The 27,907-nt window shown below is 34.1% G+C and overlaps 1 protein-coding gene across 3 annotated transcripts in view; it reads left to right on the top strand.

Annotated features, from left to right (window-relative positions):
• The first annotated feature begins 505 nt into the window (after positions 1-505).
• The window catches only part of LOC138703663 (15-hydroxyprostaglandin dehydrogenase [NAD(+)]-like), a 36,171-nt gene continuing 8,769 nt past the window's right edge, over positions 506-27,907 (top strand). The window contains exons 1-6 of one of the 3 annotated variants that reach the window (XM_069831728.1): positions 506-636; positions 11,954-12,061; positions 19,186-19,312; positions 19,841-19,947; positions 21,723-21,896; positions 27,089-27,234. In XM_069831728.1, coding sequence (XP_069687829.1) covers positions 11,969-12,061; positions 19,186-19,312; positions 19,841-19,947; positions 21,723-21,896; positions 27,089-27,234 — 647 coding nt within the window. In that variant the 5' untranslated portion in view covers positions 506-636; positions 11,954-11,968. Of the gene's footprint in view, positions 796-11,953; positions 12,062-19,185; positions 19,313-19,840; positions 19,948-21,722; positions 21,897-27,088; positions 27,235-27,907 lie in introns of all 3 variants that reach the window. The other 2 variants (XM_069831727.1, XM_069831726.1) reach the window with 2 other exon arrangements.

Genomic DNA, 27,907 nt, shown 5'->3' on the forward strand with positions numbered 1-27,907 from the left:
CATGTCGATACACTGCAATAAAATATGTCTCCAGGAGTCCTTTTCTCCGCACAGTGGACAAAGGCGCTCTCCTTCTTCGTTGACAACTTTATTACTCTTCCATGCCCCCAAACTTAGCCACGTTAAACCTGCTCTGCGCATGAATACTTCTTGGGTCCGGCCCAACATGAGCTGTGGTCACCCATACATAAAAAATGTTCCAGGGCTACAATTACGTCAGTGTATTCCTTAAGCCCTTCATATCATTTCTTCGACAATGAAGATTTTTCCGTAGGCGGCGCGCACTTGAACGGTGATTTTTAACCCCATACAAGCAAAATGTCATTCGTCATCTCATCTACTTATGAATTTGAGTACTTCATAATTATAAATTGGCGAGCAAGATTTTTGGGAGTATGGAGGAGGAGTAGAAGAGCAAGCATCTACTAGATAGGGAGCATGCGCAGTACAATTTCCTTCCCCCCAAAAAGCGGCATATATATTTAGCTGGATCAGCTCATAGCTGCCTAGAAGCTTATAGATCTACATTAGAAGTTACGCGATTTCATTTGAGCAGACAATAATTTATGCTTATAAGTTTGTAACAAGCGTTATAGAGTAAAGATCACGTGACGTCCAGAGTTGGCAGTTTAACAGGTGTGTTAAGGATATATCGTCATAAGTATCAGAGATAATAAGGTTATTATTGAGTAACCAAGGACACAAGAACATCTTCAGCGTACAAGCAGCTTACTTCCAACAATTGAAGGTACAACGTGACTCCAACATCACGCATCAGTTTAACATTTTCAATACGTGAGTCAAATTATTTAATAATGTTATCAGGTGCAAAGCAAACACTTCCCTGATAATCATTAAACTGTAGGCCTACATATAACATTGAGTATTAACTAAGCTGTTTGATTTCATAATAACTAGTGGCTTGTGCAGCAAATGCTGCAAACTAAGTTCATTAGACGTTCAAATAAACATTTTTAACATTTATTTTCAATGAAGAATACCAGATATTTTGAAAGTTATTTGCTTGCATAATAATGAAACATACTCCCTCTGAATGGTTTTTTATGCCAAATACTTTTTCTTGAACCTATCCACCTTCAGTTTTTGAGTTTCAACGTGAAAACCCAAGTAACAATGTCAGGCCGATCAGTGGATTTTTCATGTCGGAGTAAAGCAATAACTATTTCAGGTCATTGTGGATTGTAGGTGAAAGTTAAAAAAATTGTCAGGTTTGCTATGCTTTCGAACAATAAACATAGCATCTTGGTATAGCTGCTGCATGTAGAGTTTGAAATGTAGAGTGTAAAATCATTTTATTCTGCTAAGAGATCTTCCTGAAATGATGGGGAGACTATAAAATGTCGTAGGCCTCTGATTTTATCAGTAAGTAATTAATAGCTTTTGGTCTTTCCTTAGGAACTGTAATTTTTGCGCTCTCTCGAGCCAATATGAAGAGAATAACGCATATAAATATCTACAATCACATCGCCATTATGTATATGAAAAAACCCATCCCCACTTGATTAATAACTATAAAAATATTTGATTTTTAATAACAATATTACCTTACGTATGTTTTACAGTTATATAACTTATATACTATATAGCCGCCACTCAGTAAATTATAGAAATGAAGGTCTAATTTAAGATATTCTCTTCATCTACTTACATAACCCCAAAACTTTTCACTTTCATATCATCAATATAGCATTAATATTTATAATTAATGAAAAATAGTCACATCATGGCATTAACTATAATAATATTTCATTTCTAATTGTAATAATGTCATCAAACCACCTCAAGTTTTGTAGATTTTAATATCCAATACATAGCTGTACTCAGAATATTACACACCGCAGAATCAGACCTATAAATTATTTTTCGTAAGTCTTGAAGTTTTTAATAACCAATTGAATTTGAGCTCTAAGTAATATGTCAGCAATCCTTCAAGTCATGGCCTTCGTGTAATATCGTATTGTTTATTGTAGTGTGTGTTTTGTTTTATACTGAAATGCAATTGCTAAATTCTCAAGACTGACGAAAGATGGATTTTGGAAAATATGAAAATTATGTAGGAAAACTAGCGCTTCACTGAAAGTTACTATTTTTCTGAAAATCCTTGGATGCGAAGCTTCAAAATGATGGGTCATTCATTAAAATCCGTTCAGCCGTTTTCCCGTAATTTCCATTACCAGTTCAAATTATATATATATATATATATATATATATATATATATATATATATATATAGATATTTCACAATTAAATATACCAGTACGGTAAAAAAAACAATTGAAGGTAAAAGCTTAATTATTTCTCATTTTCATTTTCATATTAATTTTATATGTGATGAATAGATACTTTGTTTCTTTTTAATATTCTCAAAACATGAATAGTCGTCCAGAACAAGATTGTAACCCTAAATTCTCATAAGTTCACTTTTTCATGAATGATGGTTGTTAATGATGCACTTTGTGTAAAGCTTGTACTCGTATTAAAATCATTACACATATCTTATTATTATAACCTTGCTCTTAAAAATTAAAAGTATGTACAGTACAATGTATTTTCCCCCCATTCTTTAAGAATTTCGTATTTGTTGGTTACAAACTTGTTCTGGGCGGCTATTCTTATGAAGAATGATGAAAAAGTGTTGTGATGTTTCAAAGACTGACTTCAAGATCTTCACGTGATACAAATTTCCAGCATAGCCTACTTAACATACTTATGCCGTATAAAAGTGATGTCAAAGCAAGCGCATTTTTCTGACCTTGACGTCGTGCGCGGGCATCAAGCGCTAGGTATGCTAGGAGGAATAAGCAGCCTGTTGGATTAAGAAAACAGTGGTGCACAAACTTCACACGGAACGTGAAATTTTATGTCGTTATTTTTACATGGCCTCTTTCTGTATGTTATTTCCTATATTGTCTGTAAAACAAAAGTACTAACACCTATTTCTTAGCCTAATATTGCAGTTGTGTTTTAAACGTTAATAACATCATAAAGAGTAAAGAAGGTATATTCACATAAATTCCATAATAACTACAACTATACTGTACTAAGTGAATTAAACACATCATTCATAAAGAAAGTGTTATCCCAAAGAAAGACACTGAATATGACATGATACGTTGAAATTGATATTGATGGTATCTTTAGCCTTATAAAAGTAAGCTAAACAATATTATAGTACAAAGCAAAGTTGCCTAGGTATATGTTTTAACTGTAACTAATATTACATAATAAAACTCTTATCGCATTATGCTTTTAGGTGATATTGGTGCGCAACTTTCTGTTATCAGAATATTAAGTTATCTCGAAATCTGCTGACGCTATAGAGCTGACGTTTTACCAACACATAGGCACACATCTTTTGTTTCTGATGTAACAGTATTTCCTTTGTTAATTCATTTCCTTGCAAACATTTTCCATGCGAATATTTTCAAACATTTTAATACACATTTTTCAGTAATACGTATTTACGATATATTAGATATACAAAAACATTATTTTAGTTCCTGTAAGGCTACTAAATAAACATATCTGAAAATTTCCATTTTTCTTTAAAAAAAGTTTAGAAAATATTCCTTTTGAATAAAAAAGCAAACTTGTGAAAAATAAGCATTAAAATTAAAACTTACATTCTTATACTTCTCAGACAAATCTAAAAATTAACATGGATACAGTTTTAATAAGTTCTCTTCCCTTTATCCATTGAATCAGTGCTGGCCATCCCTGTATATAGCTCGACCAAGAGGCATATACTACCTCTTTCGTCTGTCTCTTTCCTTTCCGCTGTAAAGCGCTCAGGCTCTCCTGGGCTCTAAAGCGCGCGCTTGCTCCTATGGGCATCAGTTGACTATGCAGCCGAGAGCCCTGTACACGGTTGCTAGTGGTGATGGTAGATCTGTTGCTATTGTGCGCTATGCCAGATCCGGACGGAGAGTTCGTGGTATTCGCGTGGTGTGTTTCTATTGTGCCAAACCCAATGTTTTTGTTACCCAAGTACTGTTAAGAGTCCGGTATTTTGTATCAGCATGTTCTTACATATAATCAGGGCCGGGTATTTATGGAGATCGCGAAAATCACGACAAAATAGTTGTACGATAGATTTTTACTAATCTTTCAAATTAAGTGATTCTGATTAATAATATGTAATACAATTACGACAAATCGCGAAATAGAGTTCTAATAGCGAAATATGAACACATTCTCAAATTATTACTATTGCGTCGTTTTATAGCGAATTTCATATTCTGAGTTTTTTTTCGGATTTTTTTTTTTTCACTTGAATTTGTTATACATCCAAGTACGCTACATTCCATGGTATTCCAGGTGTTCTGATTACATTAGTGAACTCAAAAGACGAAGAATTCAACATTTCACTAATAATTTGAAAGTGTTAATTTGAGGGCTGCAAGTTTTTTTTTTTTTTTTCGTTATTAATGAATGTGTATTAAATACAGTCTCAATCCAACAAATACTGCCTATTGGCCATACCGCACTTTTACCAGAATCCAACGAACCGTTAATGTTAATTATTTGGAAAGTAATATTCATACTGAGTTAATAGCTACTCCAGTTCCAAAATAATTTTATTTTCAAAAATTTCCATTAATCTCCACCAAGACTACAAATCAATCTCTAAAAATCTCCGCCGACCCCAATATTAAAAACAAAAGTGATAAAATTAATCTTCATAAATACCTGCCTCTGTAGGCCTATATAATGGTGACTATTACACTTTTACTACGTCATACTACTTTTGACCAATAAAACTGTACGAAAGGACGTCTTTCAACCAATCATGGCTGTTCATCGCGCAATTTTATCGCGTCCCTAGCATTTGTTTAATTTTATCGCTTCCCTAGCATTTTTTTATTTTATCACTACCCTAGCATTTGTTTCTTTGTTTGCCAACATTTTAAACTGCATTGGTCTGGACGTGAAAAAAAAATTACAAACCACTCCAGTCGATGCACAGCAGTTTCAAATATGACTCGCATTGGCATTCAAGAACAAGAATTAATAAAGATCACTGGTCATAGCTATGCATCTTCCCTGAAACCCTATTTACAAATAAATGAAGAGCACCATTCGGAAATCCTGAATAAGTTGAGGAATACGCCATGTATATCAACGAGTTCACTTCTTTTACGCACACGTCCAATATAACATCAACTGAACAACTAATCACTAAAACATTCGAATTTGAAAATTGTACATTCAATAATTCTTCCTTTTAAAATTATTCATGTTTATTTTTTATTTCATCATCGTTAATTAAAACTTTTCTTCTTTATTTCATCATCCTTAATTAAAACTTTTCTAACACTTATTTACATTATTTAGATTATGTTATAGCTTCTGCTATATGATATTATGTGTAGTCACGTATCAGAGATTGTTTAATACTAAGATTTATTGAAAATCATCTGTCAAGTGACGTTGATTACTGGGATCCGGATAATTGAAGTGGAATGCAACTGTTTTAATAAAAAATGAAACTGAATCAACAAAGCCTTCTTGACTAGTAACCGTCCACAGAGTTCAATGAAGATTGCATAGTTGGCACAACTGATAACAAGAAAACAGCTAATCATAACAAACTACAGCGATCTAGCGTAATGTTGAGATGGTACAATAATACATTTGAAGACAGTTGTATTTTCGTAAGTCAATTAATATTTTATTGTATTGGAGTACTTCGTTACTTCTAATCTTTATATACTTTCTTCTAATCGTGTAATAGCCTAGTCAATTAAATCCCACTCGAGTTTTGATTTCCTCTAGATAAATCTGCTCGTGTTCCACTCACAGATTTATCGATAAAATCAAAACCTCTCGTGAGATTACTGTTGATAATTTCTGTAGTTTCAGTTTTAAGACGATTATGAATAAGAATAATGTTAAATATTTGCAAAACTTCAGCTTTTCATCGTTAACTTTTGCGAGACGGGTGAAATTAAGAGTTTAGGCCATGAGACCCCTGATTTACTTATCTGTCAGACATAACCAAGCAGAAATCAGACTTATTCTAAGAAATTTAATCCCTCTATTTATTTTGAGCATAAATAATTGTGTGTTTGTCAAAAAAATAGGTCCCGTGCACGTAGGCTACTTCCATTGTGCTCCAGATAATTGAAAAGTTTACCCAAGTTACGGTATATCTTGTAACTTCACTATTTGTGGAAATTTATATCGAAGTTAACGTCATACCGAAAACCATTAGTTTATTGTAATGGCATTCTAAGTGCTCTACTTGCTTCACAAGTAATCAGCAATCTATTTCGAAAGTGTGTGCCTTAAATAGTTGAAAGTTGTAAAACATAATGCTCTTGCGAAAGTTCGGACAACTGTACAGTACAAAGGTTACGGCTTTCACTAATTCTCTAACATTGGCCATCGATCCGGAGTGATTCAGATTCTTTGTGGCAAGAAAAGAATACGAATTCTGCCATTGACGTACATGTGCTATTCTTTCTGCAGACAAAGTGTTTGTAGAATAATTATATCTTTCATTTTCGCAATGGTTAACCTTTTGTTAATTATAGGCCTAAAGTCACTCGTGAAAATAATTTCAAACTTTGAAATCTTTGTCAAAAGAGATCTTCAATTTGAGCAATAATTTTGTAAATAATAATTTCTATAATGCATTCATTTTCGAAACTATGTTATGATTTGCACCATTTCTCTCAGCGTTTCATATTTTCTAGAAAAAAATTCAAGCAAAATTTTTAGAGTCGATTGAATAAATTGCCACTTTGTGCTCTTCGTTTGAAAAGATTTTATTTATTATTTATTTAATTATTTATTGTTTATTTATTTACTTATTTATTTACTTAGTTACTTCTTTATTTATTTACTTAGTTACTTCTTTATTTATTTACTTATTCATTTACTTAATTACTTCTTTATTTACTTAGTTACTTCTTTATTTACTTAGTTACTTCTTTATTTATTTATTTATTTATTTACTTATTTACTTACTTACTTATTTATTTATTTATTTATTTATTTATTTATTTATTTATTTATTTATTTATTTATTTATTTATTTATTTATTTATTTATTTTTATTGGCAGGAAAATACTGTGCAATGAAATTGTGAATGCACAAAATTCTAGCACTCTCCTGAAAGAGAGCGATTTCGTGCTCAGGGGAGGATCTCTGTTATGTTTTGACAAGCCAATTATATTTCAAGTGTGAGCTTTAAAGGCGTCAACTTAGGCCATAGATCAGACCTGCAGAACTGTAGCTCCTCAGAGCGACTGTTTTACTACCCCTTCTTACCCCGATCACCTTGTCTATCAGTGCGATCATAGCGTTCTAGTTACGGCCGGCTGCATCAACATTCATTCTGGCGGCGGCAGGTATACAATACGCTATCAAGAATTACAAATGAACAGATAATAAAATCCTTAGAAAGTAAGAGAAAAATGAATGAGGGAAATAAATAAGTTAAAAGATACTTACTTACAAATGGCTTTTAAGGAACCCGAAGGTTCATTGCCGCCCTCACATAAGCCCGCCATCGGTCCCTATCCTGTGCAAGATTAATCCAGTCTCTATCATCATACCCCACCTCCCTCAAATCCATTTTAATATTATCCTCCCATCTACGTCTCGGCCTCCCTAAAGGTCTTTTTCCCTCCGGTCTCCCAACTAACACTCTATATGCATTTCTGGATTCGCCCATACGTGCTACATGCCCTGCCCATCTCAAACGTCTGGATTTCAAGTTCCTAATTATGTCAGGTGAAGAATACAATGCGTGCAGTTCTGTGTTGTGTAACTTTCTCCATTCTCCTGTAACTTCATCTCGCTTAGCCCCAAATATTTTCCTAAGCACCTTATTCTCAAACACCCTTAACCTATGTTCCTCTCTCAGAGTGAGAGTCCAAGTTTCACAGCCATATAGAAGAACCGGTAATATAACTGTTTTATAAATTCTAACTTTCAGATTTTTGGACAGCAGACTGGATGATAAGAGCTTCTCAACCGAATAATAACACGCATTTCCCATATTTATTCTGCGTTTAATTTCCTCCCGAGTGTCATTTACATTTGTTACTGTTGCTCCAAGATATTTGAAGATATGTAAAATAAATTTTAAAATGTATGTATGCATATAATGCAAGAAGGTCTACCTATGTATATATCGTCCTATTACTAATAAAGCCGATTAAGTCCACTTTTTGTGTAAAATAAATTAAGTACAGTCCCCAACTTGTCTCTCAGTGCTCTGTATTCTACTAAAATGGAATAAATCGGAAATGTTGCATGCAGGCAACAAACCAATTACTTTATTTAAAGAATTTATTATGATTTTTCGTGCATTAATAAAGTTTATGCTCGACCATGCCGAAATGTAGTAATTATACACCTGGTAGCAGTCCTTTAATGCATGTCATTAAAGTACACCTATTCATTTAAGTTCAGGTTTTCGATTATTCTCGAAAGACAACTAGGGAAACGTCACGGAGGCTGGAAATCCAATACTGTCGCAGAAGGTTATGTTCTGTTACTATAATAATTAGCGTTAATTGTAAATAATATTCAAATCAATTCAATTTGTCATCTCGTTTTTCAATGTCGACTTTAATTTCAAGGTTATACAAGATTAATCTTTATCTTACTCTAGATTATATCAAGGTCGTCGATATTCGTTTCCCGAAAAAATTCAATACTTTCGCGTCTGCGCACATCTCACAATTTATGAGGTAGGCTATTGCATTCACATAACAATTACATGAATACTTATGAATAATTTCAAGTTAGAAATATGGTCGAGCATAAAAAGTCGTATGAAACTTGCCTATAATGGTAATTAAGATGCTCGTATGAAAATTATGAAACTCGCTTGCGCTCGTTTCATAAACATCCTCGCGTCTTAATTACTACCATTATAGGCTCGTTGCATAATGTACTATTTAATTCCTGTTTTAACAAAACTTGCATTACTGGTCTTAACTGGTTTTACTAGTAACAGGACGATAAATAAATTGCACTTTGATAAATGAGTGATAGTTATATGACCGGATGTCAATGCTGTCATTCAACATTGTAACGCACTCCAGCTAAATAAATAAATGTATAAATAAATAAATAAATAAATAAATAAATAAATAAATAAATAAATAAATAAATAAATAAATAAATAAATAAATGTATAAATAAATAAACAAATGTATAAAAAATAAACAAATGTATAAATAAATAAACAAATGTATAAATAAATAAACAAATGTATAAATAAATAAACAAATGTATAAATAAATAAACAAATGTACAAATAAATAAACAAATGTATAAATAAATAAACAAATGTATAAATAAACAAATGTATAAATAAATAAATGTATAAATAAATAAACAAATGTATAAATAAATAAACAAATGTATAAATAAATAAACAAATGTATAAATAAATAAATGTATAAATAAATAAACAAATAAATAAATAATTCAATACGCGTACTGCAGTTTAAAGAGAACTGGCACATGGCAAAATCTAAACCCGTGAAGAAATACTGCTTCCAAAGGAAATGGGAATATGATTATTTTGTTGTTGAAGACGAAAGAATTGCTTGTTTACTGTGTCCCATCCAATTTATTTCTACTCGTCATTTCAGTATTAAACCACATTTCAACAAAGTCCATATTAAGAATTATGGAATGCACAAACTTTCGGGTAAGTTCATTATTACGAACTATATATTGATTATTTACTTATATACTACTAAATTAAGGACGTCACTCGTTGTGTTCATTTTGAATTGAAATTAATAGTGACTTTCAAGATTCATTATTTAAATGCTATAAATTTATGTTTCCGTAGGTATTGATAGAACGAAAGTTTTCGAAAATCTAAAGCAGGTTAGGTGCAAAGAAACCTCAAAGAAACTACCGACAGGAAGTCTAGCATAATTGTAAACCTTGAAACGAGATAACACATTATAAATACAATGAATTTATTACAATCCTTTTTGAAATTTACAGTGCCGTCACGGGCAGAGAATACAAACAACTCCACGCGGAAGTCGATTATCCCCAATGAAAGTGAAGTGAGACTGACGTCATATTTCCCCTACTCACGGGTTCTGCAGGCATGCCATAGATAATGGAGATTAATAAAATACAAATATTACGAGTAGTTTAGAAAAATATATTTTTAAGCAGATAGATGTTATGATAGAAATCATCTTTTATTTTCGAGGTACTGGAAATTTGTCTTTCGTTGAAAATCTCGAAATCGATTTTTTTGCAGCATATAGGCTAATACTTCAAAGCAGAAGGAGAAAGTGAAACGAAAATGATTTCTCTAACAAAAGCATTTCTTTTTCAGAGATTGGCAAAAGTGTTTAAGTTAAATTATTTATTTATTAGAGCACTGGAATGGAGTCTGGACTACACAATCAGATATCGCTAAATTAGAGCATGGATCTGTTATATGTTACTGCCTGCCAATCTCGTTCTACATATTGTCAGAATTAAACATATTCTCAACATTATTCTGCATTATATTGTTAGTGAAACCCAAAAACATTTCAAAGCTATTTGAGAAAAGTACGGAAATTTAATTTGTATTGTTATCAACGTTTGTAAAAATATATATGTCCTTATTCCTGTTGATGTTTACACAACACGGCAACACATCCTTTAACATAATGTCTTAGTCCGAATTGTAATTTTGCTTTTAAAAGCATATTTTTTTCGCAGAATAAATGTTCAAGTTTTGCACTTTCAGCTCATTTCGCCTTTTATGCAAAGTCGGTTAATAGACATTAACATTCAAATATGTTTATTTTAATATATTGCCCTATGATATTCTTATTGAATTTGGAATTCCCAAGAAACTAGTTCGATTAATTAAAATGTGTCTCAGTGAAACGTACAGCAGAGTTCGTATAGGTCAGTTTCTGTCAGATGCGTTTCCAATTCACTGCGGCCTAAAGCAAGGAGATGCACTATCACCTTTACTTTTTAACTTTGCTCTAGAGTATGCCATTAGGAAAGTCCAGGATAAGAGTGAGGGTTTGGAATTGAACGGGTTACATCAGCTGCTTGTCTATGCAGATGACGTGAATATGTTAGGAGAAAATCCACAAACGATTAGGGAAAACGCGGAATTTTACTGGAAGCAAGTAAAGAGATAGGTTTGGAAGTAAATCCCGAAAAGACAAAGTACGATATGATTATGTCTCGTCACTAGAATATTGTACGAAATGGAAATATAAAAATTGGAAATTTATCTTTTGAAGAGGTGGAGAAGTTCAAAAATCTTGGAGCAACAGTAACAAATATAAATGATACTCGGGAGGAAATTAAACACATAATAAATATGGGAAATGCCTGTTATTATTAGGTTTAGAAGCTTTTATCATCCAGTCTGCTGTCAAAAAATCTGAAAGTTAGAATTTATAAAACAGTTATATTACTGGTTGTTCTTTATGGTTGTGAAACTTGGACTCTCACTTTGAGAGAGGAACAGAGATTAAGGGTGTTTGAGAATAAGGTTCTTAGGAAAATATTTGGGGCTAAGAGGGATGAAGTTACAGGAGAATGGAGAAAGTTACACAGCACAGAACTGCACGCATTGTATTCTTCACCTGACATAATTAGGAACATAAAATCCAGACGTTTGAGATGGGCAGGGCATGTAGCACGTATGGGCGAATCCAGAAATGCATATAGAGTGTTAGTTGGGAGCCGGAGGGGAAATAACTTTAGGGAGGCCGAGGCGTAGATGGGAAGATAATATTAAAATGGATTTGAGGGAGGTGGGATATGATGATAAAGAATGGAGTAATCTAGCTCAGGATAGGGACCAATGGCGGCAATGCACCTTCGGGTTCCTTAAAAGCCAGTAAGTAAGTAAGTAAGTAAATAAGTAAGTAATTTCCCTTCATGTGTCTAATTTATATATAAATTTTCTTGTTCATGCAGACTGCATAATAAAGAATGGATCCAGCTGGCAAGGTCATCCTGGTAACGGGAGGAGCGAGTGGCATAGGATTAGCCATATGCGAAGCACTACTGGCAGAAAAAGTCAAGGTAATTCACATTTCACCTATTGAGAAATATTTCCTATAGACTATACTTATGCATGGGGGCAGAAACATGGACTTGAGGGAGGGAGGGAACATCCCACGCACTATGACCTGAGGTCTATTGTACACCCCGCGATATGGGATGAGTTGCGTGCCCGCCGACCCTCTACGGCTCTACGCGCACCGACCTAACCACTTGGCCCCCTTAACGACCAGTCCCTACAGCCAACAGAGTCCATGTATAGCTCGCGCAAGAAACGATTACCGAAAAGCAATGGTGGCGTTGCTGTCTGTTTTGATGCGTGTACGTAGGCACACCGAGGAGGGAGAGGTGCGAGCCGATGGAAGTACTGTCTCATCCAAGAAGATGAACAGATGAGGACATCGCTGTGGAAATAAAGAACGTAGCAAGAGAAAAATTCGAAGCTAATTAAACGCGCAACATATGTTTACGATTGAAATAATAATACCGTGCGATACAAGACACGTATTCACATGCAATGGAACAAACTAAAGTCGTAATGTAACTATCACAACGCAAGACTGATTCTATCGATGTCATTTCTCTTCCGACTGTACTCTTGAATATCATTCAAGGTATCTCGTGACCTTTCCTGTCGCCCGCTCTTCCTTATCGCATTGTTTGATTCGCAATCCTTTCGTTGGTATTACGTGCTTGCGAGACCTATACCACTCCTGCTTCAGCAACCCCTCCAAGGCTCCCTTAACGGTCCGAGGCGGAAGTCCTTCCCCGAGAAGGTCTGCCCCGGGTTCCATTGCAGAAGCTATCCATCATCGCATGAATACAATCCATGGAGGCCGATCGAGAGAGCCAGCAGCTTTGGAGGGCCGCCTGTAGAGGGATCTAAAAACCAGAAGAGGTAACGGGATGATGAATGAAAGGATGATAGGGGAGGAAAAGAAGTGGCGAAGATTAGTAGGGTTCCAATCGCCTGATAAAAAGTTATCTGATATTCACCCATTGAAATGAGGGAAAAAACCCGAAAAAACCTCACCTAGGTAAATCGTTCCGATCGGGGATCGGATCCGCTGGGTCCGAAGTTAGACCCTCAGCCACAATCGTGGACAACAAGGATGTTAGTATCATGCAATGTTCGAACATGAGAGGGGATATCAAGATACTACAAACTTCGCCCTACTCCTTAGGCATCCAGCAGTACGTGGAAATGAAGCGTGTAAGCTAAAATAATCGAGTCTGTTGAAAACCGGTAAGAATATAAAGAATATAATTACAAACAAACAAGAGAAATAGAAATAAAATAATACAAACAATATGAAACAGGAGATACAGTAGTATTAACAAAATTTGAGACCGAATGAGCAGCGCTCGTGTTCGGTCGCAGTTCAGATATAATATTAATAAGCCTATAAGAGAATATAAAATAAAATAGGAAATAGAATTAAAATTAACAGTACAAAAATTATATAATACAATATTAATATAAGAGAAATATAGAAAAAATAATAAAAATAAATAAGTAAAAAAAAATGGGAAATAAAATTTACAGCGGCAATGGAATTATATAATATAATATTAAAACTAGATAAGAATAATATCGCACGTGAAAAGTAGGACTATATATTTCAAAATTATAGAATCCAAATATAATATAGGTTGATTAATTCATACACATAGGCTATAAATTTATTTAATCAAATTGAAGATATTAACCGTTTCTAATTTTCTTGTTATATGTTAGTGGGTTACATGTTAGAAGTTCTGGGTGTAATTTAGTTAAAGCATTGTACAACCGAGGGCCAAAATTAATGCTATGCTTTAGACCAGCAGATGTGAGACATTTAGGTTCTACTAATGTTTAATTAATATTTCGTCTTGTGTCATAATTGTGTGTCTGTAATACAAACTTATTACGATTTTTATGATAAAATTTTAACAGCGTATACTTATAAGTTATAAGCATACTTATAAGAGACCTTATGTTCGGTTCTAAACGACATCTCATACGAGTTGAGAGAATGCGAAAGCATTTCTTTCCCCTTCTACTTGCTCTGAGTTTGTCAGTAACAGGGCGGTAGCTGTTACCTCTTATATCTGCACCCCCCCCCCCAAGTTGTACACACAAGATAATAGAATCTTAAAGTACACAACTGAATATAAAATACAGTGACACGGATGTTTGACAATTACATGGTTGAGTATATTTTAGTGTCGTTCTTAAATATTTTCAAGTTTTTGAATGTACTTCACTCCCACTCCTTCTACTAATGAAGTTCAACCGTCCTCCACACAGATCCAAGACCGCATATACAGTCATAGTAGCCTTACGGTCATAGTAACACAGATCCAAGACCGCATATACAGTCATAGTAGCCTTACGGTCATAGTAACAGTACGTTCCAAAAATATATTCGCGTTTTCCAGTGACGAAAGAGCTTTCAATATTGGATCATTTTCGCACAGGTACTGTCGTCCGTTTGCCTACGTCGTATCCCGGTTTCCCCCATCAGCTTTTATTCGCCAGCTAGTGACTGGGCTGTCTTAGCTCTTTTCTGAGAACATTAATTTCTGTTACGAATTGGACGTCTACGTAATATTACACAACTATTTAAAATAATTTAAATGAAAGGGCCTCGTTATGTAATTAACTGTCACGTGATTTCCCCCCTTTCTACGACCCTACGACAAAACCCCTTGGACGGACAGTACCGTAGGTAGTATGTCTGAGTAATTTTATCTTTTCGGATCGGGTAGAAGTGAAGATTTAATTTACAGTACATAAGCTACTCTTTTATAGAGTAGGTACAGAATTATTTCAACATGAGTTACTAGTACGAAGGACGAAACTGGTAATAATTGGAATTAGATACAATAGTCTATCGTGCGATAATATGCACAAAAGAACTGAAGCCTGTATCGAAATGAACGGCCACCATTTAAAAAAAATGTGTTTAAATATCCATATTATGATTATTTTTCAATTTAACTTCATTCCCTATATTGCACGCTAATGTGCTGTAGACAGTGTAATATACACTGCATAATGAATACGTCCGCATGGACAGCTCAGTTCGTGAGTAAAAACACTCATTGTTAATACTGTACTGTATTTTGATTAAACAAAACCCTAATGAAAATTATCAAACTCAAAAGCGCAATATTTCCTAGTTTACGTAAATGGATGAACTACTTTTCTTCCCTCCTATACCTAGTAAAGTGATTTGTTTGTATATTACGCCAGTATCATCGAACTCCAGTCGTGGAAGGGGGTAGCAAACGGCGTTGATCCAGAGGTATAGGCAAGTTAATATTAAAAATGTTAGTAAAAATAAAATGATGTCCCTGTATAAAGTCAGGGGGGGAGTGACACAGTGCAGATTGTCCAATTCTGTGTGTTGTAGAGTAGCAACTAGTGGTGCAGAAAACATTTATCTTCTGCTCTTAGTAGCTTTTAATGTGCCAGTTAGTATAAACAGCAATAAAATGAAATATAAAAGCTTAGTATAGACTTTCTAAATATAGATTATCAGTAAACATTTTCAATAATATTTTTCACTAGTTTTAAAGTCAATTATTAGTCGAACATTAGTAAGACAGATAGTAGCTTCTTCCCCTTCACTGATGATTGAGAGTGTGAGTAGAGGGGAAGGCCTATCAACCAAACTGAAATGGGGAGTAGTCCCTTTTGAACCGAAGCTCCCTTTGCATTTTTTCAATATTTCCCCATCCTTAAATATCTTCGATGCCTTTCTCCTTAGCTCCTCCTCTCCCTGCGCCTTTATGTTTTAGCTGCATAAGGATGCCAGGCACATATCTTGCGAAGTTACGCATAGTAATGAACTACGTAATTTTTCTTGTTATTAATATTACTAAACATTCACAAAAATATACGTGTAAATAAATCAAACAAAATATATAAAAAACGCATATCTTCATAATAACGACTAGTATTGTGCAATGTTAAAACATGAGAGAGGAAACCAAGACATTATAAACTTCGTCTTTTTTTTTTTTTTTTTTTTTTTTTTTTTTTTTTTTTTTTTTTTTTTTTTTACAGTCTGCATGCTCCATTTCTGTGGAGTAATACTACATGCATTGGTTTACCTTAAACTATGTTCATATAATTACTTTATATTGTTCTAAGAGTTATTTTATAGACAATATAGATGGATGAATTTTGTACTTTGCTTTCATTGTAATTTGTCAAACTGTATATTGTTAGTAAATTTGATCAAGTTCTTATGGTATTTGTGCACTAGTTTGTCTTTACTCATTGGCCAGTTTTCAGACTTTAGAACTGCCGCTTTCAGAAGGTCTCTTTCTCTCTCAATTAATTTACAATTGTATAACAAATGATCTATCGTTTGTTCGTCATTTTTGCATGGACATACTGGGCTATCTATTATTTTATATTTATGTAGATAAGATTTTATATTTCCGTGTCCTGTTATTATAGTTGTGAAGTTTGGGGTTATGTTAAGTTTCAGTTTTAACCGATCGTGTATATTTGGGAAGAAAGATTTTGTGATTTGTCCTTTTGCTGTGTTGTCCCATTCGTTTTGCCACTTCACTAAACTGAGAGTGTGTATTTCACCTTTCACTGCACTTTTTGGTGTCTTGCTGTAGCTCTCTGGAATATCCTCGGAGCGTGCTGCCTCCTTCGCAAGTTGATCTGCTAATTCATTCCCCTCGTGTCCAGCGTGGGCCTTAATCCAGTTGAATTCTATTTTCCACTTCTTCCTCTCCGCTTCCTTCACTTCTCTTCTGATTTCTCCTATAAGATGCGTATGATTTGTTTGGTTTCTAAGGAAGTCTAATGTTATCCTGCTGTCTGTAAATACTGAAATTGTTTGCTGTTGACTTTCTAGGGTCTGTGCATGTTGAATAGCTTTTAATATGGCTAGTATTTCATATGACATACTAATCGCAAGATCTGTGCTAAAATCCTTAAGCGGTTAAAACATGAAGGAGGAGTGGGAGTGGAGGACAGTGAATTTTTTTTTATAACAAGGTGGAACAAACAGGGCAGATCAAACATCGGCAAATATCAAACTTCACCATACTCGACAAACTTGAACAAAACATAGCGCCTGTAATGCACGACGCTAGTTTAAAGCATGAAGAGATGGAAGGGGATAGCAATTAATATTTCTATAATATTGGCTACCAAACATGATAGACCTCCTCCCGCAAAGCGAACATCGGTAAATATTAAACTTCGCCATACTTGACAAAATGAACCGAGCATAGTGTCTGTCATGCATGACGATAATTTGTAGTATGAAAATGAAATGACTTATTATATTTAAGAAGTTGAATAGTATGTTATAATTATCTATAGTTTTGCTTTAGAGTATGCTATTAGGAAAGTTCAGGATAACAGAGAGGGTTTGGAATTGAACGGGTTACATCAGCTGCTTGTCTATACGGATGACCTGAATATGTTAGGAGAAAATCCACACACGATTAGGGAAAATATGGGAATTTTACTTGAAGCAAGTAAAGAGATAGGTTTGGAAGTAAATCCCGAAAAGACTAAGTATATGATTATGTCTCGTGATCAGAATATTGTACGAAATGGAAATATAAAAATTGGAAATTTATCCTTTGAAGAGGTAGAAAAATTAAAATACCTGAGAGCAACAGTAACAAATATAAATGATACTCGGGAGGAAATTAAACACAGAATAAATATTGGAAATACCTGTTATTATTCGGTTGAGAAGCTTTTATCATCCAGTCTGCTGTCAAAAAATCTGAAAGTTAGAATTTATAAAACAGTTATATTACCGGTTCTTTTTATGGTTGAGAAACTTTGACTCTCACTTTGAGAGAGGAACTTAGGTTAAGGGCGTTTTATAATAAGGTGCTTAGCAAAATATTTGGGCTAAGAGGGATGAAGTTACAGGAGAATGGAGAAATTTACAAAAACAGAACTGCACGCATTGTATTTTTCACCTGACATAATTAGAAACATTAAATCCAGATGTTTGAGATGAGCAGGGCATGTAGCACGTATGGGCGAATCCAGAAATGCATATAGAGTGTAAGTTGGGAGGCCGAAGGGGAAAAAGACCTTTGGGGAGGCCGAGACTAGATGGGAAGATAATATTCAAATGGATTTGAGGGAGGTAGGATATGATGATAGAGAGTGGATTAATCTTGCTCACAATATGGATCAATGGCGGGCTTATGTGAGGGCGGCAATGAATCTCCGGGTTCCTTAAAAGCCAGTAAGTAATTATTATGAAAATTAAAACATCTGTTTAACAGGGTGGTTATTATTTATTTTATTTATTAATAGAATGGATAGTATAAGTCTAATTATATAAAATAGTATGAAAATTAAAATATTAACTCTAGTTTCTTCTTCATTACTCATGTTTCTTTCTTCCTGAGGAATAGCCGTGGTGGGATACGGTAGAAGTTACAATCTTAAACAATCTGAAATTATTTATTTCTGAATTATAAAGTTCACCAGTGCAAAAATCCAACGAAATTCGTACTGTTTTATAAGGTTCTATTGGGATATATGGGCACTCTAAGGAAAAACATATTGCATTATTATTATATTTATTATTTTTACTATTATTTCTCCAACCTTTTTCACTTACTCCATAAATTTAAAGTATATAAAATCAAGTTACAACATTACAATTGAACAATAAACAAAAGATGTACCAAAATGTCCACTTCTCCCCAGTTAAGTTGGATGATTTCGACAGATTAAAAAGTTGCGGAAGCATAACATGAAAGATCCACGGAAGAACATGTCATGTCACTTCTCTTATATTTTACAGGGGAGCATGTCTTAAGTTTCATACACTCATAAAACATCATTAGCTTACATCTCATTTAGTTAAAGTTACCATGTTACAACGCAGGCTTTTTGCCTTTCTGATTTACTAGAAAGATAGTTCACTTTAAGGGTAGCAGATGGGACCAAAAAAACTGAAATTAAAAAAAAAGCGACTTAAGTTTTTCTTTCCGTGGATCTTTATAAGTAAATTACAGAAATAAAGCTCTATTATTATTATTATTATTATTATTATTATTATTATTATTATTATTATTAAGTTATTATTATTATTATTATTATTATTATTATTATTATTATTATTATTATTATTATTATTATTATTATGCAGGCTGTAGTGATGTGCGACATTAATGAAGAACTGGGCCAACAGAAAATTTCGGAACTGAAGGAGAAGTATGGGCAAGAAAGAGCCATGTTCAAGAAAGTTGATGTAAGAGTCAACGAGCAGATAGAAGGTATCTACTACACCTCACAAGTATATTTTTTAACAATAACTGGACGGAGTTTCGCAATAATAGACCAAGCGCCAAAACCTGTTTCGAGATATTGGCCATTGAAATAAGTCTGTTTTTTTATAAAACATTTTATGCAAGAAGTATTAGAACATCCATAATATTACAAAAAAATTACACAAATAATACCAAAAAAGGCTAACCGATTTTTAATAAGAAACCAGCAGTTGAATTAATATTTCAAAGCAAAATAAATAAATGAATTTTATGCAATAAACGAATTTTTGGTTATAAATAGCAGCAAAATTCAGATATCACATTCTTGATTTTTTTCAGAGCTAAATTAGCCTGCCATCAACAGATTTGTGCAAATATCTAACTCTCTTTTTTTTTTTTCAAATTGTCGGGTGGTCTATTATTGCGTAACTCTGTCCAATTAAAGTCCCATACACACGTCAGTTAATGACCTCAAACGGGCTCGAAAGATGTATTAAGTATGAATATATGACGTGTTATACATTTATGTTTCAGATGCTATTAAGCAGACCATTGCAAAGTTCGGTACACTGGACATCCTCATAAATAACGCAGGAATATTCGATGATCAGAGATGGGAGAGAGAAGTGGATGTCAATCTGGTATGTTATGTTGTAGGCCTATTTAGTATTACTGGCTATAGTTCACAATGAATTAAGGCTACAGTAAAATCAGATAGATAGACTGAATTCAGAAGTGTTAAATATGCACTAATATTATTATTAGGGCTAGGATTTTGATGAAATTGCATCTTTTCTCTAGAAAGCCAGAAACATAGCCGCTTTAGTATTTATATGTTATGTGAAACTGAATGTTTTAAGACATATTTGTTAGGGCATTTTTTTTTGCATTTTTTTGCATTTTTTTTTGCCTGTTTCAACTCATAAGAGCATCTTTTGTGTTATTCGGATATTTTTTAGGCATTTTCATTTAATTTTAGCCACAAATCCCCATTATTAATATAAAACAATATTTGATATTTTGTCTACATATTTTGTCCATTAATACCCTTTATTTTTACTTGGTTATTTAACGACGCTGTTTCAACTACGAGGTTATTTAGCGTCGATTGAGTTGGTGATAGTGATATATTTGGCGAGATGAGGCCGAGGATTCGGCATAGATTACCTGACATTTTCCTTACGGTTGAGATAAACCTCGGAAAAAAACCCAACCAGATAATCAGCCCAAGCGGGAATCGAACCCGCGCCCGTGCGCAATTCCGGATCCGCAGGCAAGCGCCTTAATCGACCGAGCTACGCCGGTGGCTAATACCCATTATTTTGCATAATATTTTAATCGTTTTTCTACACAAATATTGCCCTTTTAACGTAGTACACCCCATGTAATGGATCAGTCCAACCCTCCTTCAATATAGACTCCTCTATACTTGCTAATTCCGTATAAGAGTGGCCTTGTGATGGGCTACATGGAAACTACATCAGGTAAAATAATTAATTAAAGTGAACCACTTAGACAAAATTATGTAAAATTAAATAAACGTAAATGTTGGTACCAGAATTTAATTTAATTACTAGTCAAAATATTAAGTAGCAAAAAACTCCTTTTCCTACTAAGCCAATTTTAGAACGTAAGATCAACTTTTAGGGCATTTTTAAGGGCATTTTTGAAAGATTTTTAGGTCATAAATGCTTTGTTTTATGACATTTTTTTAATGATTTATAGGTCATCAAAATCCTACCCCTAATTATTATCATCATCCCCATCACCACTATCACTACCCCATGCTATCAAATCCACGACCATTGTACTGGTACAATTGGACGGAATTACGCAATAATAGACTAAGCGACAATTTGAAAAAAAGAAATGAGATATTTGCACAAATCTGTTGATGGCAGGTTAATTTAACTGGAAAAAAAAAAATCAAGAATGCGATATCTGAATTTTGCTGCTATTTATAAACAAAAATTCGTTTATTACATAAAATTTATTTATTTATTTTGCTTTGAAATATTAATTCAACTGCTGGTCTCTTATCAACAATCGGTTAGCCTTTTTGGTAATATTTGTGCTATTTCGCATTATCTGTAATGAGGCGATAGTAGCTATCCTAGTGGTTAGCAACTATCTATGGATGCATATTTATTACATATTGAGCTTCGTGACTGTATATGCTAGACTGTGGTATTATCGTAAATCAATTAATAATTTACTGTAGATATTAGAGTACTTTATTTCTTCTAATCTTTATATACTTTCTTCTAATCGTGTAACAGTCAATTAAATCCCACTCAATTTCAATTTTCTCTAGATAAATCAAAACCTCTCGTGCTATTACTGTAGAAAAAAAAATGGCACGAAAATTTAGCTTTCTTTTGAATAAACTATATTAAGGTCTATTATTTTATTTCAGAACGGCGTTATTCGTGGAATGATGTTGGCATTCAAATACATGGGGAAAAACAGTGGAAAAACCGAAGGTCTGGTAATCAATACAGCCTCTATAACTGGACTTGAACCCATAGAAACAATTCCCATCTACAGCGCCATCAAGCATGGAGTAATAGGACTCACCAGAGGGTTCGGTGTAAGTCAACTTGCCATGCAAATGCATGCCTTTTATTTTGAAGCCCTGTTTATACGTCCTACACTTGTACTTAGTTCACAATTACATGTTGCTTCTGTAAATGTTTCTTCGTTTTAACGTTTCAGGAGTTCTGATAAATTGTTTTCAAAATCGACTGTAGTCGCTGGATGTTTTCACGGTCTATCATCTATTGACGTAACAATTTTTGGATAGGATTCCTAAAACAGTATATATGTGACTTCTCTGATTAAAATAATTATTTCAGTTTCTCCAACAAACCAACATTTCAAATTACCGATGTCAAATAACAAATGAATAAATACTGAAATGTCCAGCAACTACATTTGTTACGAGAAAGAATAAAGTTACACAGACTTCCTTTGTTTCATATTCTTTCCTCTTTGACAAAATTTATAAACTAAACATTGAAAAAGTAAATAAATAAATAAGCAAATGAATGAATGAATGAATGAATGAATAAATCTATACTAATAATACATCTGTAGCCGAAATTTTTCTGGTAATTTTCGATTTTCCAAAAATAATTGGTCCTAACATATGTAATCAACCACCCTGAAACCGAAAATCACTTTTTTGAAATTTTTGTTTGTATGTCTGTCTGTCTGTCTGGATGTTTGTTACCTTTTCACGCGATAATGGCTGAACCGATTTATATGAAAATTGGAATATAAATTAAGTTCGCTGTAACTTAGAATTTAGCCTATATGGCATTCAAAATATTTTATTTAAAAGGGGGGTTATAAGGTGGCTTGAATTAAATAAGTCGAAATATCTCCCTTATTATTAATTTTCATGAAAAATATTACATAACAAAAGTTTCTTTAAAATTAATTTCCGATTAATTTTATTCTATGCAAAATTTTGATAGGACTGATATTTAATGGGATAAATGAGTTTCAAAATTACAATTACAACGCCATCTAAGATGGTGTAATGAAATAAAAAACAAATGACTTCGTCTATAAGGGGCCTTGGACAACAACAATAGAAGCTATCAAACATAGCGTACAGAGACTATTCCTGTGTTTGTATGACGTAATATTGGAAGCTAAATTAACCGATTTGTATAATTAATTATTAATTCACCATTGGAAAGTGTAGTTTCTCTAGATGGACATAATGCTATAATGTTATTACAGTAACTTCTGAGTGAATAGAGGCCAGGTAAGATTAAAATAGCTTCTTATGCACCGAAAACTTGATAGGCTAATCTGTACATTCGTTTCCTATATTTCCTAAAATAATTTTTATGACCAAATGAGTGGTCTCTGGATCAAAATGACTGCATTTTAATTTTTTTAAATACAATTTAAATTAAGTAACATAATAAACGATTAATCCTTCTATCAAACACGAATGTTCCCTGGATCAAATGTCCTATTTTAATTATGCAATTACTTTATATTTATTTCTAACGGGTGCAGCGGAGCGCACGGGTACGGCTAGTAAATAAATAAATAGATAGTGCACTTTATTATGGATTCGCGTTGTCCTCCAATGCGATTAACAAAATCTTAACTATTGTATTTATTTAGTTATGACTGAAATTTGAACAAAAATTAAGTTTCTTTTTGGAAATGTTCAATCTTTCCTCTATCAGAAAATAGTATAAATTTACCTGTTCGGCCATTCCCGTATAGCTAGCAGACATTTTAAAAGATACATATTTTATATTGTAACGGGTGTGGTACGCGTAGAAACAGATTTCGACTACTAATACGCAGTTCGAAAAGCGACGTTACCAAGTACTGCAATAGTCCGGTTAGCGGTCATCGAGAGCGTTAGTTTTCACGAACGGTCAGAAGACCCGTGCATTGGATTAGACAAAATTATGATAATATAAAATTTGTATGTATAATATTACTCAATAAATCCATCTATCTATCTAGTTTCGGTAATATAATCTCTTGACTTATGCATTACTATTATAGATATAATTTATTTCCTTACCTTATAATAGGTACTGGAACTTTACGATTTATGATATATTCAAATTTTTAAATCCCTTTATATTTGGTAAGGGCGGCCGGGTAGCTCAGTTGGTAGAGCAGCTGGCTACGGACTGGAAGGTCCGGGGTTCGATCCCAGGTGGTGACAGGATTTTTTCTCGTTGCCAAACTTTCAGAACGGCCCCGAGGTTCACTCAGCCTCCTATAAAATTGAGTACCGGGTCCTTCCCGGGGTAAAAGGCGGTCAGAGCGTGGTGCCGACCACACCACCTCATTCTAGTGCCGAGGTCATGGAAAGCATGGGGCTGTACCTCTATGCCCCCCAAGTGCCTTCATGGCATGTTACGGGGATACCTTTACCTTTTTTTTTTTATATTTGGTAAATGATTCTTGATGACTGATTCAGTCATTATTATTTGTATTTATTATGTATTATTTGTATTGGTAGGTTTTATAATATATCATCGTTGTTCCTGCAATAACTCCTATGTGCAAAATATGAAATTTTTCAGTAGGAAGAGAAAACACATTTGTTCTTTTATGGCAGTAGTGCACAGGAGATTGTGAATTCTTACATTTTCGAAAGAAAGAAAGAAAGAAAGAAAGAAAGAAGGAAAGAAAGAAAGAAAGAAAGAAAGAAAAAGAAAGAAAGAAAGAAGTATAATTACATATAGGAGATTTTATTATTTGCTGTATCACTATTTAAGTTATTTAATAGAGAAAAAATCTGAAAATCGATAAATATGTCACATAAAGTAGAAATTCTTGCCGGAACAACGACGATATGTATTTTCTATATCATACCTTCACAAACAGCGCTCAACGAGCGGCCGCGCTCTTTCCGAGCGGGAGAGCCGTGTTTACCGCTCGCCGAAACGGAGAGGAAGATACGTCAGAATGACAGACTTGCTATAGGTAGAGGAGAGGGAAACGACCACTCAGCTATCTAGTGGAGTGCAGTGTGTAGGCCTATTCTCAGTAACTGTTTCACGTTGCTTACCTACTGCTACAGTACAGTATGGAGGAATCTAAAAGACGGAACGTAACATTTAACATTTAACGATTTACAGCTCGAACTTATTGATCTTCAATGTGACCTAAGGGCTAAAGATCCTTTGAATAATACTACTAGCCTGGTTGAGTTTTACAAGACTAAACATTAGCAATAATATCCACGACTACACAGGCTGGCTGTGAAAATGATTGCTATGTTTGGCTCAACATTTATATTTGTGAGCAACTGTTTTCTATAATCAACTTCAATAAAGGCAGATATCGAACATCTGTAACTGACGTTTCATTATGATCAGTAGGCTACTGTTCTTTTCAGCTGCCAACAGCATAAAACCTCGTTTTGATGTACCGATAAAAAAAATATAACAAAATGATATTGTACATTCAAGTAGCTATAGAATGTCTATTATTTCTGTAAAATAAATATTTCTTTATTAATATAATAGTCCGAGATAGTTTTGCAAACACTGAACGGGAATTCATTTCATAAACACTCGTAATAGTACTTCCCTTTTGTGTATATTTTATACGAGATCACCCCTTCTTCCACTCCACCCTATACTGAGCGCAGCTAATATCTGCATTCCGCTCATGAGCTGTGAGCCGGCTCGGAGAGCGCAAACCTTGTGCAGGCCTGTTCTATATCGACCATCCTCTCCAATGCATATTCAATGTTCTTTAAAAAGACTTCTAGACACGCTGGATTTCGTCTTCATGGATAGAATAGATCGCTAGGCACGTAATCCGTTTCATTCAATTTATGAACGATTGTTTTAAGTTTTTAGTTCTAACATTTTCGTCGTTTTCCAAGCTGATGCCTTGGATACAGCTGGCTGTTCAGCTAACTTTCTTTTGTGGCAGACTGTTCCAGCCCCTTTCAGGGTTCCAACCTTTGTCTAATTACAAGTCATTCATTAACTGTGCTACAGTTCGAACTCTCAAAGTTGTGAGTTCGCGTGTAAAAGTCAGTAATACAGATTCAGCTTTTCCATCGTCTACTCCAGTGATGTCAAAGCAATCGCATTTTTCTGACCTTGACGTCGTGCGCGGGCAGCAAGCGCTAAGTATGGAAAGAGGAAGGGTTGTGTATATGAATAAGCAATCTATTGGATTAGGAAAACAGTGGTGCACAAACTTCAAACGGAACGTGAAATTTTATGTCGTTATTTTTATATGGCTTCTTTCTGTTTAATATTATCTATATTGTCTGTAAAACAAAAGTACTAACACTGATTTCTTAATATTGCACTTGTGTTTTAAATCTTGATAACATAATAGAGAGTTAAGAAGGAATATTCACTTAAATTCCATAGTAGTATAATATTATACTGTATTAAGTGGATGAAACACATCATTCATAAAGAAATTATATTCCAAAGAAAGAGACTGAGTATGACATGATAAGTTGGAATTTATATCGATGGTATCTTTAGCCTTACAAAAGTAATCAATAAACTAATCAAAACAATATTACAGTACAAAGCAAAGTTACCTAGGTACTGTATCTGTTTTAAGTGTAACTAATATTACATAACAAAACTCTTATCGCATTATGCTTTTAAGGTGATATTTGTGAGCAACTTCCTGTCATCAGAATATTAAATTATTTTCTCGAAATGTGCTGAAGCTATAGAGCTGACATTTTTACAACACATGGGCACGTATCTTTTGCTTATGATGTAACAGTAGTTGCTTTGTTAATTCATTTCCTTACAAACAATTTCCATGCGAATATTTTCAAAATTTTCAATACACTATCTTCACTAATACGTATATGCGGTATATTAGATTTACGAAAACATTCTGTAAGGCTACTGAATAAATAGGCCTATACCTGAAAATTTCACTTTTCTATACGAAAAGTTGAGAAAATATTTCTTTTAAATAAAAAAATCAAACTTGTGAAAAATGAGCATTAAAATTAAAACTTACATTCTTACAATGCACTTATACTTCTCAGGCAAATCTAAAAATTAACATGGATACAGTTTTAATAAGTTCGCTTCCCTTTATCTATTGAATCAGTGCTGGCCACCCCTGAATATAGCTCGACCAAGCGGAATATACGACCTCTTTCGTCTGTCTCTTTCCTTTCCGCTGTAAAGCGCTCAGGTTCTCCTGGGCTCTAAAGCGCGCGCTTGCTCCTGTGGGCATCAATTGACATGACTGATCTACTCAGTCATAAAAATATTTTATCTTCCATTGCAGACACCACTGCATCTGCAGCGAACTGGTGTCCGCGTCGTGGCTATATGTCCTGGTTATACCACCTCAGCCATAGTTACTGGTGCCGAGGCATTTCTGGATCCGCAATGGAAGGCAGATTTGGACCAGAGTGAAGTTTTCTTTCAAGAGTAAGTATCGCTTCCAGTTCAGTGAAGACTTTAATCTGCATCAGTTACGATAGGACGTTTAACACCAGTTACCTAAAGCCAGCAGCATATTGCATTGGACATTCTGTCTCGGACAGGATGGTTTTGTCTTAGACCGTCCGATGTGACGGTGATTACACATAATGTTTTTAGGCTGCAGTATACTGCATCAGAGATTTGTCCAGGGACATGCGTCCGATACAATAAGCTGCATCCTCATAATAATGCATGTAATCATCGTCACATCGAACGGTCCGAGATAAAATCGTCCTGTCTGAGACAGAATATCCGATGCAGTATACTGCAGCCTCGTAAAAATCTGTGTAAACACTGTCACATCGAACATTCCGAGATAAAATCGTCCTGTCTGAGACAGAATATCCGATGCAGTATACTGCAGCCTCGTAAAAATCTGTGTAAACACTGTCACATCGAACAGTCCGAGATAAAATCGTCCTATCTGAGACAGAATATCCTATGTAGTATGATGCAGCCTTGTAAAAATCTGTGTAAACACTGTCACATCGAACAGTCCGAGATAAAATCGTCCTGTCTGAGACAGAATATCCGATGCAGTATACTGCAGCCTCGTAAAAATCTGTGTAAACACTGTCACATCGAACAGTCCGAGATAAAATCGTCCTATCTGAGACAG

This window comes from Periplaneta americana, chromosome 7 (assembly GCF_040183065.1).
Source record: "Periplaneta americana isolate PAMFEO1 chromosome 7, P.americana_PAMFEO1_priV1, whole genome shotgun sequence".
In the NCBI taxonomy this organism is placed as follows: domain Eukaryota; kingdom Metazoa; phylum Arthropoda; class Insecta; order Blattodea; family Blattidae; genus Periplaneta; species Periplaneta americana.